This window comes from Echinops telfairi, unplaced genomic scaffold (assembly GCF_000313985.2).
Source record: "Echinops telfairi isolate 266 unplaced genomic scaffold, ASM31398v2 ScPeMD7_7405;HRSCAF=8443, whole genome shotgun sequence".
NCBI classification, from domain to species: domain Eukaryota; kingdom Metazoa; phylum Chordata; class Mammalia; order Afrosoricida; family Tenrecidae; genus Echinops; species Echinops telfairi.
In genome coordinates this window covers 74,769-89,008 of record NW_022111305.1, presented here as the reverse complement: position 1 = coordinate 89,008, position 14,240 = coordinate 74,769, and the positions used below count along the sequence as shown (strand labels likewise).

The following is a 14,240-nucleotide window of genomic DNA, read 5'->3' as shown; positions in this document are numbered from 1 at the left end:
GCCCTTGATCAAGCCCTAACAGGCATATTACACCCTCCTGACCACTGATTTTGGATCACTTGTTGTTCCCTTGTCCCTGAGTTTGTTAACACCACCCCCCCCCCACCAAACCCGTCGGTCCCATTGTTTTCTCCTCCAGATTGTTTATCCAGCCTATCTTATCTAGATAAATCTGCAGATAATAATATACACAAAAACAAGACAGAGAAAAACAAAGCAACAAAACAACAACAACAACAAAAAACCAATGACAAAACACAGCTAGATCTTAATAGAGCCCCAGACTCAAGGTTAGACTTCTTCAATAGTGAAGCTATAGTACTATTTGGTTTAAGAAGATTTCAGGGGATGTTTTTGGTTTTAGGTTTAAAATATCTCAGGGCAATAGTTTCAGGGCCTCATCAAAAGTCTCCATAGATTTTTTTCAGATTGGATTTCATGAAATTTTGAAATTCTATTTTGCACTTTTCCCCATTTGGTCAGGATTCTTCTATAGACTCTTTAATCAAAATGTTCAATAATAAGATTTGAGCACCCCATCCGGTTCTTCTGGTCTCATGGCAGAGGAAACCATTGACCAAGGAGGCAAAAAGCCACACACAGAATGTCCACCTTCCATTCCTGACTTTCCTTCCTCTGTTCTTCCACGTGAGAGACCAACTTCTGCGTGTGCCTTGACTGCACGCCCTCCACAGTGAACTGAGAAAGAGACTGAAACTACTAAACACTGCATTAGGCCAATTAACTGGAGCGTCCCATGCCACCCTGAGCCTAACCGACAACATACTGAGTCCTTTGAAGTGTTCTAGCTGTGTCTGTAAGCAGCCTCAGCAGCTGCTTTTTGCTGCTGTCACTGTGCATGTATCCATCTCACAACATTGGCCAATTCAAGCTTACTGACAGCAATTGCATGAATTGGCTGAGCAAGTCTTCAAATTAGTGTGATTTTCCCATCACTGTAAAAACTCAGCCCTACATAAGCAATAAGCCTTTTCTCCCCTCCTCCCCCACCTCCCCTCTGCTCCTAGTAACCACTAACAAACTTTGGTCTCTCTAAATCTGCCTGTTCTTGTTGTCTTTTTATATAAGCAATATCATGTATTTGTCCTTTTATGATTGACTTATTTCACCCAGCATGTCTTCAAACTCCAACTATACTGAAGTACGCATCAAGACTGCATTTCTTTACTGGGCAAGTAGCATTCCACATATAGTATATGTGTACTATCTTGTGTTTATCTATTCATCTGTTGATGGGAATTTAGAGTGTTTCCACCTTCTCCAATTTTTCTTAATTAACTGAAAACATGAGATCTGGTGGTTCAAGTGGTGAGCATGCCTAGCTGCTAACCAGAAGGTTAGAAGCTCGAGTCCAACCTTAGGTAGCTCAGAAGAAAGACCTGGCAATCTACTTCCCAAAAATCAACCATTGAGAATCCCATACTGGAAGGATTCCTTTCCCAAAGTGAAATAACACGAGGGCTCTTGATTCTTCTTGGTGGTTTTTGAGATCTCTTGAAGACCAGGGCCAAGGAGAGTGGCTAAAGGACAAACATTCCTTCTGTGTCTAAAGGAAGTTGACTCTGGGCTAAGTAGCTAAGTATTTTATACGAGGAGGTAACCCCCCCCCCCACCACCACCACCACAAAGCCCCTGGAATTTTTCATTGAGAACCACTGAACTAGAACCAGGAACCAAAATCCCCTTCCTGGGCTGCTGCAACAGCCAAAAATCTTTTTCAGGCCTTCTAGACTAACTGAGTCTACATTCTATCATTGTTCATTGGCAATCATAGTGCTGGCATTTAACACACACTAAAGTGTTGGACTGCAGACTGCTAGGTCAGTGGTTCAAACCCACTAGTTGCTCTGAGGGAGACAGATGAGACTGTCTCCTCCTGAATGGATTTACAGTCTCAGAACCCCCATGTAGGATTGCTAGGACTCAAAATTGGCTCAGTGGCAGTGTGTTTGGTAATCATAGGTTTTTTTGTTTAAAATAACTTGATAGCGAGATAACTACACACAGCCATCAGAATTGCCCAGCTGTTAGATCAGTGGTTCTCAACCTTCCTAATGCCGCGACCCTTTCATACAGCTCCTCAAGTTGTGGTGACCCCCAACCATAACATTATTTTCATTGCTACTTCATAACTGTAATTTTGCTACTGTTATGAATCATCATGTAAATATCTGATATGCAGGATATATTTTCATTGTAGTTATATATTGTGAAATATTTATTTCTAATTACAAATAAATGAAATTTTGTCTTGAAGCATGATGTAGCCTGGGTAACAGTCTTCAAGCCAGGTACTCGGATGTGGGCATATGTGCATGTGGGCGGACCCGCCTGGAGATGGATAGAGGAGTGGTGTGTAGCTTCCTAAGACCATTGGACATATATGTTTTCCAATGGTCTTAGGCGACCCCTGTGAAAGGGTCAGTCAACCCCCAAAGGGGACGTGACCCACAAGTTGAGAACTGCTGTGCTAGAAGATCCCAATTAAACACAAACACAGGACTCCGTCCTAAAGTCAAATAACATTTTAAACAGCACCCAGTGCTCCCCCAAGGTTTCATGACAGTTCAAGTAGCCGCAGGCTGGGGTTGCCATGGCTATCAGGTCCTAGAAGGCCCAGCTAGCCTCGGTTACCATCTTTCCCACCCCTCGCTGGTGCGCCGAGTCCTAAAGCATCTACACTAAGTGGTCTGGTCTTGTGATAACTCCACCAGACAGTGAACTCCTGCAAAAAGGAGCACAGATTTGGATGGGGACGTCACGACATAAGTCAGCACCCACACGCAGATGCCATCATTGCACCTTCTTGTTTTCCTTACTGCTAACCACCCCCATTTTTAGATGAGGAAACCGAGGGCTAGAAGTTAAATGGCTGACACAGTGGAACAGTTGGGATTCACATACTGCTCAGAGCCCCCACAAACAGACAATGGCACACCACTACCTAGAGGGTAGAGCAGGCTTGTACTGCAGGAAAACAGCGTCTTGGCACTCCTACCCTGTGTGTATCATGCCTGAGCACATCAGACAGAGTAATGCTGTCATTCAACTGATAAATTGCTAAGAGTTGATAAGTATCCCTTGTTGGCTAAAATTGAGTCATTTACTCTTCTACATCTTTCAAGTCTGAAAATCTCTCTACTAATAGATATTGCTCTAACTTTTAGAATGAAATAAAATTTCAGTATGTTATAGACTTCATGTTTTCATAAATAACTACCACCACTAGAATAGGAGAGAGTTTTTCAAAATGCTCAAATAGAACCCATTCTCGTCATTTTATAAGAAACAAGAAACATATTTATAGAGTTAAGTAGGTACCATTTGTTTCTGATATGTAATGTTATAACAGCAGTGAAAATAAGCAACTAGAGATGTAGGCATATCATTGGATGGGCATGCCTCACAGATTGCTACTAAAGAGTCTCTCTCTCTCACTGCCATCGATTCAATTTAGACTCATAGCAACCATTTCGGCACAGTACAAACGCCCCTGTGGGCTTCAGAGGCTATAAATCTTTATACAGGAGCAGAAAGCTTCATCTTTCTCCATTGGAGTTGCTGGTGGAGTTGAACCACCAACTTTGTAGTTAGCAGTGTAACCTATTACACGAGCAGAGCTCCTTTGCTTTTTTTTTTTTTTTTTAACATTCACGTCTTGGCACGCCGGGGTGAAGTCTGGTCCCTTTTCCCTCTCCTGTGGAGACATAAACTGAGCTCCTTTACTTTTAAATCAATCTAAGAGCATTCTTTCCAAGCGGTTCACCTATCCCGAGCCCAGGCATACCCTGTTTTATTGTGCTTTGCTTTACAGAATTTCACAAATAATGCATTTTTTTACAAAGGGAAGGCAAGTGGCAACCCTGTCAACCACATCTATCAATGCCATTTTCACGGGCTCACTTCTCTGTGGCCATTTTGGGAATCCTCACTTTTTCCAACTTTTTCATAATGCCATTGTATTTAATTGACTACTATGGTATAAATAGAACATTTACATGCTCTGGGAAACACCAAAATTTGTGTACTCGTTTTACTGTAATACTTGCTTTATTGTGATGATCTGGAACCAAACCCACCATATATCTAAGGTCTGCATGTTCTGTTCAACACTTGCTGGGTGAGTCTGATGCAGAATTAATCCCTTCATCACAGTCTCACAGACTGGAACAGGAGAGTGGGAAGATTTGTGAAATCAGTCCTATCAATCATTTGCTTGCTTAAATATCCATATCAAACATTTAACTACTGTGCTTCCTATAACCTATCAATACAAAAAACATGTGTGGTAGTTACATAATTTCCTGTCAACTTGAAGAATAGATAAAAGTATAGGTGTGGTATTCAGCCTGTCAGTCTGGTCACAGCCTGATGGTGCCTCCTTGTGGGCATGGCCTTCTCATAAGGAGGGCCCTGGGAACCTCCCCCCATCTCTCTGTCTTCACCTTCCCACTGCTGGCTGACCCTGATTGCTACCAGTGCCCTGGGATGTCACCAACACCATTGAATCCACATGACTTTGCACCCATCGGCCTGTGATATTCCTTCATTCTGCGATGTGAGTCTGAAGAGGGGCTTATGTACTTGAATTGGACTAATGGACTTGAGTTGGACTGGGCTGATGTGTTTTTTGGATATATAATTACTTCTTGATATAAAGCTCTTTCTCGTACATATGAGTGTCATTGGATTTGTTTCTCTAGTCAGCCTAGCTTAACACAGTGTGGATGGATTGCTATGATAACTCAAAAACAAATCTTTACATTAATTCAGTTATCTAATCCATAACAGTAGAAGATTAAGACCAGAAGAACAAAAATTAAAAATGGGTACACATACAGTTATGTAAGTAGATGTATTGTTAAGTACACAGCCAAATTTTTAGGAGTTTGCAAACTGAACTGTCACACACGGCTCAGCAACAATATGGCTAGAAAGCTGGAGAGGAAATAAAGCAAACGTGGCAAGTGTAATAAAAGCTGATAAATCGAGGTAAAGACGGTAATACTCTGTACTGCTTTTGCAGCTATGTCACATTACTGACTTGGCTTAAATATGCTGTTTCAAGTGATGGTCAGTGCAAGTCTTGAAAACAAGAAAGGGCTCTAAAACGTCCCAAACGAAACCACCAGACCCATTGCCTAAACACTGAATCGGACTCATAGCAACCCTATGGAGCAGAGACCTTGTCTGGATGTGGATTCCAAAACTATACATCTTTACAGAAGCCAACTGCCAGAGATGGAGTCCAACAACCATCAATTGACCACTGGTGCCGCCAAGACTCCTTCAAACTGCCCTATCTAATTAGAAGGCGCTTTCTTTTTACTAGATTACTGATCCCAATTACATGGCAGCTTCCTACCTGGTAGTAGCTGGCCTTGGCCTCCATCATCACCTGCTGGGTGGAGATCATCTTTTTCCTGCGTTTACACTCATCCTTGAGTAACTTGACCTCGGCTGCCTGCTTGGTGAGCAGCTTCCGGTTCTGCTCGCAGTCCTGGTAGCTCTGGCGCAGCCGCTCTTCCAGCGTGTGCAGCTGCGCCGTGAGGAATTCCTGCGAGTGCAGCAGGTACTCGATGGTGAGCTGCGCCAGGCGTATGAGCTTCAACAGCACCGGGTCCACACCCGACTGGCAGTGTGGGCACTTTTCGTCCTCCAGCTTGCAGAAGGTGATGTTCATGATGTTCTCTTGCAGCGTGAGGACGTCCACGGCCCCTGCCACCTTGTCCACGTCGATGGCGCTCAGCCGCCGCCAGTCCACGCTTTCCAGCCGGGGCCGGAACTGGAAGAAGGGCAGGGGACCCGAAGCGGCGGTGGGGGGTACCCAGGCCATGGTGGCTGCCCCTGCTGCGCCTGCTGCAGCAGGGGCAGGGGCGGTCAGGGTCGCCGGGCTCTCCGGACGATCCGCGAGCGGATAGTAGATGTGCTTCTGGAAAGGCTGCAGGAAGACACACAGCAAGGTGGGAAGCGGGTGGGGGTCGGGGGAGCTGTCTATCAGGAGACCTAGAAGTCTAGATGAGCCCCAACCGCCCACAGCCCGGCCCAAGCCTTCTGCTCTTACTTACCATGCTTGGAAACAAATCGGCCGCCTCTGCTTTCATCCAAGAAGCGACCGTCTCGCAGAACCGGGCTGTGCCGCCTCCCGGGCCGCCGCCGCCATACACCTAGGGAGCTGAGCCGGAGAAGACCGGTCCCTGGTGCTGGTGCTGGTGCTGGTGCTGGCGGCGGCGGCGGCGGCGGCAGCAGACTAGGGTCTGGGCGTACAGGCCGTTGCTATGGCAGCGACCACCATCCAGACCAGGAACAAAGTGTGCACTAGCACGCGCGAGGTCAGCATGCGCCCAGTACCCTACGGGGACCAAAGAAGACCATGTGGGTGAACCCACGAGGACACACCCGCCAGCCTGGAGAGGGTACATCCGGGCCCTGGCTCCGCCCCACCTCCCCACGCCCCCACCGCAGGACTTGGTGCTGGAAGCTCCCTTTACCTAAAGGCCTGGAACATCACCTCTCTTAGAACTTCGGCGCTAGTGGCTACCTCTGCATATGCATTCCTATTCTCGCCTTAGATTTTGAAATTAAATTCACTTAACTTTTGCACACAACTTAGAAAAAAACTTAGAAATTTTAAGGTGGGCCGTTGCGAGTATTGGCTCCAAAAAGGCAATCAGCAGCTTTGTGGAGTAACAAAAATGCTCTCTATTTTGACTATGGTGTTGATTACCAGTGTTTCACGTTTGTCAGACTCATTTTGTTATACTACACCAAGACAAAGTTGATGTAAAAATCAAAGCTGTGGTTAATTCTTTTGGTGACAGATTCGTTAAATTTCTTACACTAAAGATACTTTTGAAAATGAATCCTGGTATGTCTCTGTGGGTTGGCAGCCTAACTATAACATTTTGATACAAGTAAAAACTAACAAACTCACCAAATATGTATTAGTTTCATTTTCAAAACACTGAAGGCAAAAACATAACCGATAAGGGGACTTAAACTCATTTGTTATGCAGTTCTACTGGTAAATTTACCTTCCCAACTTGTGCCGGGGCTGCATTCTGTTCTTTGGGGAAGCTACAATATTGCTAGCAGCTTCCTGTAGACCTCATTCTTAGGGTCTCCTGGCGACCTCCTGTGGTTATCCCAGAAATCAGTGAACTGTAGAAAAGCCAGACATGCTTCAGTACAACAGAGAATTCCTGCTTGGACCAGCCATCAGGAAAACTTTTTTCTTTCCTACAGTCAAATATGTAAGCAGAAGGACAGCACAATTCAGAGTAAGTGGGAACAAGTTGCAGTATTGTGCACTGCAAATAAACTCATATAGAAGTACCAAGAAAGTAAACATACATACCATATGACTTTGTACAAACCAGGCTTTCAAATAACTCTAACTGGTCTGGAGGGGAGGAGCTACGCAGGGAGGACAGACTATCAATGTTTCATATCACTCTAGGGCAAAATTTAATGACCAATATTCAAATTTTACTCAGCCATTTTAAAGGCCACCGGGATACTGACCTGGTAGACCTATGTCCTGTGGGCTCCATCCACTGGACTGCAGGATACGCGGGAACAAGGGCCGTTGTCTCTTGCTCACCGTTATAGCCCCAACACCTGGCATAGGACCCGCACAGAGAGAAGGGTAAGCTTTGCCTGAAGCAGCGGTTCTCAACCTTCCTAATGCCACCACCCTTTAATACAGTTCCTCATGGGGTGGTGACCCCCAACCACAAAATTATTTTCGTTGCTACTTCATAACTGTAATTTTGCTGTTATGAATCGCCATGTAAATATATGCAGGATGTATTTTCATTGTTACAAATTTGAACATAATTAAAGCATAGTGATTAATCACAAAACAAAATGTAATTTTATATTGTGAAATATTTATTTCTAATGACATGAAATTTTGTCTTGAAGCATGATGTAATGTGGGCAACAGTCTTCCCGCCGGGTCCTCTTATGTGGGCGTATGTGCATATGTGGGAGGACCCGCCTGGAGACCGATGGAGGAGCGGTGTTTCTGTTCCTAAGACCATCGGAAATATGTTTTCCAATGGTCTCAGGCGACCTCTGGTCGCGACCCACAGGTTGAGAACCGCTGGCCTAAAGGGTGTGCAACTGAAAGATGGAGGGAATCAAGCGCTTCATTTACGGCCCTCTATTCCAACTTTCTCTGCCTCCAGTGTTCTCGCAGAAATAACCCGCGCTCTGGACCAAGCCTATAGAGCTGAACGTCCGTACGTGCGATGGGACGGACGCGCGGGGTGCAAGCGCCCCACCCCACCTGGGCTCGCGCATCCGGCCTTGGGGTACTGAGTCCTTATGCATCCTTAGCCCCCTTGGTCCGATCTCAGTCACAAAATGGCCGGAAGAGGAAAGAAGGGGCAATGCTTCCCAGTCCTTACCCAGCTCCCGATAGCCCGCGCGGGACCCAGCGCGGTGCCTCCCGATCTGGACTCAAGACTGGGCCCGATCACTGAGCCCCCAGGACAACGCTGAGGGCCACCGGGCCCGGCCGCGCTCCGTACAGGGCAACCGCGAATGGGGGCTGCGGCGGCCACCGCAGCGGCACTGCAGAGCGCAGCCCATCAGCTCGCGGCCCGGGAAGGCGGGAAGAGGGCCGGGCTCCGCAGGCACCGAAACACGCCGCCGGCCGCGGACTCCCGCAGGCGTCTCGAGCGCGAAAGGCCCCGACTCACCCCGACTGCGTGCTCCAGGGCGCGGCCGGGGTGCCGGCGGCGCGGGCGGCCGAAGGGGCTCCAAGAGACCCGAGAGGAGGAGCTGGCGGAGGCGGGGAAGCAGAGCGGGTCGAACGAAGCAGGCCGGTTCTTTCCTCCACGGCGCAGGGGGAGTGCCGTCGGCTCGGGGCAAGGCTTAGCAGCGCAGGGCAACGGGGGCTGGCAAACCCTCCAGGCCACTGACCTCCAGGTCCTCCCCCCCCTCCCGCCTCCCTCCCCCACCCCACCCCACCCTACCCCCACCAAGCTCTGCCGGCGGCCTCTGCGCTCCCGGCCCCGGCTTCTCTGGGGTCTGGGCGGAACCCGACAAGTCTAGACCCTTGGCGCTAGCGCTCCGCCAATCCGGCTGCGGGCGCACACACGTGGTGCCCAGGCGCGCTCGGTTGCTGGCGCGGGATGCTCTGCTGGGGAAGGCTTTCAAACAGGTCCATTCCCACTTTGTGCTAGCTTTTTCCCACAGGCACTTTCTATGAATTCGCTCCCAAGGACTATGACATTGGAAAAGCAGAAGTCCGCATGAAGACTTTAAAGGGGCTAGCTACTGTGTTTCCCCGAAAGTAAGACATCCCCCGAATATAAGACCTACTTACAGTTTTGCCTCTTGCTGAAATATAAGGCATCCCCCAAAAATAAGGCCTTCCCGAAAATAAGGCCCCCCCGAAGCTACCGTATCTCTAGACTCTGGACCATAGCAGCAGGAGCTGCAGCACAGCTCACTGTTGGCTGCAGCAGACAGGAAGTGCAAGGTCTCTTTTAATAAAACAATAAATAATAAATGTGTACCTATTATTCTTCATGGAGAAATAAGATATCCCCTGAAAATAAGACCTAGCGCATCTTTAGGAGCAAAATTTAATATAAGACACTGTCTTATTTTCGGGGAAACAGGGTAGTACAGCCTTGCATTATACGGACATGGAAAGCAAGATTTAAGAAGGACGACGCTCACCTCTCCGCCCTCCTTTCAGTTCTTGTGGTCACTTGGAAGGTTGTCTATGACTAAAGGCACTGATCTCTGTTACAAAAAAATTAGTAGAGTGATATTACGGATCATCAATAATGCAATAATGGGAAATTTGTTTCCCAACCTAAAGTTAGAATATGTGGTCTGAAATTAAGACAGTATTTGTGTTTCTCAGTGAGCAATTCAGAAAATACATCTACCATTATAGGAACTAGGAAGTTAACCCAGAGTGAGAAATCTGAGTGCATCTTCCCCAAAATATTAGTCTCTGCTGTACCAAAATAGTTATTAAATTTGACAGAAGCAACCTCCAGACTTTGCTGAGCAAAACAAGCTACTATAAAAACACCTGTCTGTGCCACCACTGACTCAAACTTCTATCACAAGGCGGCAAACATTGTAAGAGTGCAATAAAAACTGAACTCCTCGCTCCTGTTTTTACATGAATTCTGTAGGGCTTCGGACAGTCTGGGTGGGATTTAAATTTTAATTTGAAAGAGTATGCAAGATCATCTAGAAAATCCTTTAAGACTAAAGGTTGTATTAGAGCTTAAAAAGGTAAACACTTCTAGGTAGAAATGTCAGGCAATATGAAGTAAATAGAGCCATAGCTTTGCAATATCTGTGTTAGTCTGGGTTGACTAGAGAAACAAAATCCAGGGAGACTCATATATGGATAGAAAAGGGCTATCTATATCAAAGAACAATTGTATATTAAGAAAACATCCCAGCCCAGTCCAGATCAAGTCCAAAAGTCCAATATTAGCCCATATGTCTGTTACCAGTCTATAAATTCCTCTTCAGACTCACACAACACATGCAATGATGCCGAATATACAAAGATCACAGGCCTGTGGGTGCAAAGTCTTGTGGATCCAGTGGCAGTGGAAGCATCTGCCATCAGTGTGGCTCCATGTGGCTTGTCAATAGGAAGGTGTGGCAGAGAGAGTATGTGCCCCTCCTCCAGGGAGGAAGACAGGAGTTCCCAGAATCCTCATGAGAAAGACATGCCCACAAGAAGGCATCAATCAGACTGTGACATGATTGACAGGTTAGACTCCACCCCTATAACCTACTTAGCAAGTTGACATGAAATTATGTAACTACCACAGTATCTATACGTGTAGCCCATTAGGGAGTGTGTGTGTGTGTGTGTGTGTGTGTGTGTGTGTCCGCACGCACGTTATGGACTGAGAGAGCTTGACCTTGCCTTAAACACACTTGATGCATGCTAGAAGAAACTGAAATACTCCTTTGGACTTTACGCCAAAACACCTTAGTATAAGAAGAAGCAGAAAGCTACTATTCCCAAGTCATAGACAGCAAAACCCACATGGAAGAAGCACACCAGCCTGTCCCAACTTGATCGCTGAGGACAAAGTGGGTGCATAAGCAAAAGTGGTGAAGAAAGCTGATGGTGCTCGGCTATCAAATGATATAGTGTCTGGGGTCTTGAAGGCTTGAAGACAATCAGGCGGCCATCTAGCTAAGAAACAATAGAACCCACATGGAAGAAGCACACCACCCTACCCCGACACAAATGCTGAAGACAAAGCGGGTGCACAGGCAAATGCGGTGAAGAAAGCTGATGGTGCCCAGCTGTCAAAATATATAGAATCTGGGGTTCCATAGGCTGACACTGTCCGCAAAAGAATAGATGGCATATCTGCTGATATTCTTGATCAGGTAATTCAGGAAATTAAATCTGCTCCACTTCCAATATTTAGCATCCAGCTTGAATCTAGACGTTGCAAACTGTTCAGTTACTGGTTTATGTGAGGAATATTAATGATGACTTTAAAGATGAGTTTTTTTTGCAAACCTCTTTAAATGACAACTACTGCATGTGATGTATTTGACACAGTTGGTTGTTTCTGAAAGACCATAAGATCTCTTGGGAAAAGGTTTGTGGTGTTTTCAAGGATGGGCTCCAGCTATGCTAGGATGCTAATCTGGATGGATTTCAACGTTTGCTACTGAATGAGTCACCCAAAGTCATCGGAACTCACTGTATGATTCATTGGCAAATATTAGCAATGAAGACGCTGCCACAAGAGTTACAAGAAGTGGGAGGATGGAAGGGGGGAGGGAGGGGGAAAATGAGGACCTAATGCTGGGGGCTTAAGTGGAGAGGAAATGTTTTGAGAATGATGAGGGCAATGAATGTACAAATGCGCTTTACACAATTGATGTATGTATGGATTGTGATAAGAGTTGTATGAGCCCCTAATAAAATGATTTTTTTAAAGTTACAAGAAGTAATGAAAAGCGTCATGAGTTCTGTCAATTTCGTAAAGGCGAGCACTTTAAACAGTTGACTGTTTTTACAACTGTGCAACAAGTTTGATGCACCAAACAGTGCTCTGCTATGTCACATGAAGTGAGATGGTTGTCCAGAGGAAAACTTTTACGCGTTTTTGAGCTTCGTGATGAACTCAAAACGTTTTTTAATCAGAAAGCAAGACCGCAGTTCAAAGCACTTCTCAGCGATAAAAGTGAACTTAACTTCTCAGTGATAAAAGTGATCTGCGGAAAATAACTTACTTAGTTGCCATCTTTGCCATCTTGAATAAATTAAATTGATCACTGCAATGACCAAATGCAACATGCCTCCATTGGTCCAAAAATATCCAATCATTCTAAATGAAACTTCAGCTTTGGCAAAAATAATTGGATGGAATTAAAATTTACATGTTGCCTACCTTATCTGTTTTCTTTGGGGAACATGACATTGAACCAGACAAAAGGATTATGATGGTAATTTCTGTGAAGAATACTTGCACATGTTTGCAGAAGAAATTTCATAAATCTACCTGACACCACATTTGCACTTGCCAGTAGCCCAATTCACAGTCAAAGTTGAAGACGTTCCTGAGACAGTACAAGAGGAGTTCATTGAATTTATTAACAGCGATAGCTGATTTCTCTACAATGCCAGCTACAAAATTCTGGATCAAGTGTTTGCAGTCATATCCTGTTCTGTCTGATACTGTGTGCACCTTCTTCTTCCATTTCCAGCAACATATCTTTGTGAAAAGGGTTTATGCACTTGTTGATTATCAAGTGTAAATACAGAAGTAGACTTGTTGTAGAAGATGATCTTCTTTGTGCTCTTACAAAGACTGCCCTGAGAATTTCTGATTTGGTAGAAAGAAGCTATCTCAACCTTTGCACTGGTGTTGGCTTTTTATGCATACTGTCGCAAGATGTAGCAATGTCGTTTACTGTTGTTGTATTAAGACTGTTACCCATGCTACGCCATGCTTCAACACAAAATTTCATATATTTGTAATATAATTACATATTGTTTTTGTGATTAATCACTCTGTTGTAACAAGGGAAATACATCCTGCATATCAGATATTTACATTACCATTCATAACAGTAGGTAAATTAGTTACGAAGTAGCAACAAAAATAATTTTATGCTTGGGGGTCACCACAACATGAGGAACTGTATTAAAGGGTCGAGACATTAGGAAGGTTGAGAACCACTGAGCTAAATCTTCTTCAGGAACCCCATGTTGATTACAAAAATGTGCCAAGCAGGCAGATCTCAAGGTGATGTTAGCAAATTCCCACTCAGGGCCTTTCTTGACAACTAAGGGTAGTGCACCACCTAGCCCAAGATCCCAGGAGCCAGTCCCTAAGGCAGTTTACCCCTACACTTCCCAAGGAGTCTGACCATTTCCAGCCTTATGTTAAACTTTGCAGGGAGCAAGTGCCCCATTGACTCCTGCAGGATCAAAAAACCAGGCTTTGTCTCCTCTACGCACCCATAGTGAGGCCCCTCACAATGTCCAAGTTCAGCCCCTGGGAGAGGCACCAACCAGGACCAAAAAGACCAACCCTTTTTAGTTTTATCCCTTCCCCCACTCCTTCCTGCCTCCCAAAGTTAGGAAAAATTACTCTTATCTTAGCCTCTGTAAACCACTGGCTGAAAGGAATGAAGGTGGACTTTGGGGTCAGAGCGTGGTGCCCCAACAGACTGGACTGGAAAACACTCCTACTAAAGGCCAAAAAAACGATTCTTCAATTAACTACAAGCTTTTCTTTCTTGTTGTGTTGGTTTTTTTGGTCATTGGTTTGTTGTTATTTTGTTGTATATTGTTGCTTGGTTTTGCTCTGTCTTGTTTTCGTGCATGTTATAATCTCCGCAGGTCTGTCTAAATAAGAGGCTGGATGAACAATCTGGAGGAGAAAACAATGAGACTGACAGTTCTGGAGAGACATGGGAGAGGTAGGGGGAAAGGTAGTGGTGTTAACAAACCCAGGGACAAGGGGACAAGTGATCCAAATTGGTGGTGAGGAGGGTGTGGGAGGCCTGGTAGGGCATGATCAAGGGTAATGTAACCAAGAGGAATTGCTGAAACCCTGGTGAGGACTGAGCATGCTAATGGGACAGGAGGAAAGTCAAGGGAAATAGAGGGAAGAACTGGGAGGCAAAGGGCATTTATAGAGGTCTAGATAAAGACATGTACATATGCAAATATATTTATATGAGGATGG

The 14,240-nt window shown here is 45.4% G+C and overlaps 1 protein-coding gene and 1 pseudogene across 7 annotated transcripts in view; both read right to left on the bottom strand.

The window, feature by feature from the left end:
• The window catches only part of DZIP1 (DAZ interacting zinc finger protein 1), an 88,112-nt gene extending 79,167 nt beyond the window's left edge, over positions 1 to 8,945 (bottom strand). For 5 of the 7 annotated variants that reach the window (XM_004709764.3, XM_045296364.1, XM_045296366.1 and 2 more), the window contains exons 1-5: positions 8,730 to 8,944; positions 7,546 to 7,641; positions 7,056 to 7,260; positions 6,090 to 6,373; positions 5,387 to 5,962 (exon numbers count right to left, since the gene is read on the bottom strand). In XM_004709764.3, the coding sequence (XP_004709821.1) occupies positions 5,387 to 5,962; positions 6,090 to 6,125 (612 nt within the window). In that variant the 5' untranslated portion in view covers positions 6,126 to 6,373; positions 7,056 to 7,260; positions 7,546 to 7,641; positions 8,730 to 8,944. Of the gene's footprint in view, positions 1 to 5,386; positions 5,963 to 6,089; positions 6,374 to 7,055; positions 7,261 to 7,545; positions 7,642 to 8,729 lie in introns of all 7 variants that reach the window. The other 2 variants (XM_045296367.1, XM_045296362.1) reach the window with 2 other exon arrangements.
• Positions 8,946 to 12,699: 3,754 nt separating this feature from the next.
• The window catches only part of LOC101660897, a 22,905-nt pseudogene continuing 21,364 nt past the window's right edge, over positions 12,700 to 14,240 (bottom strand).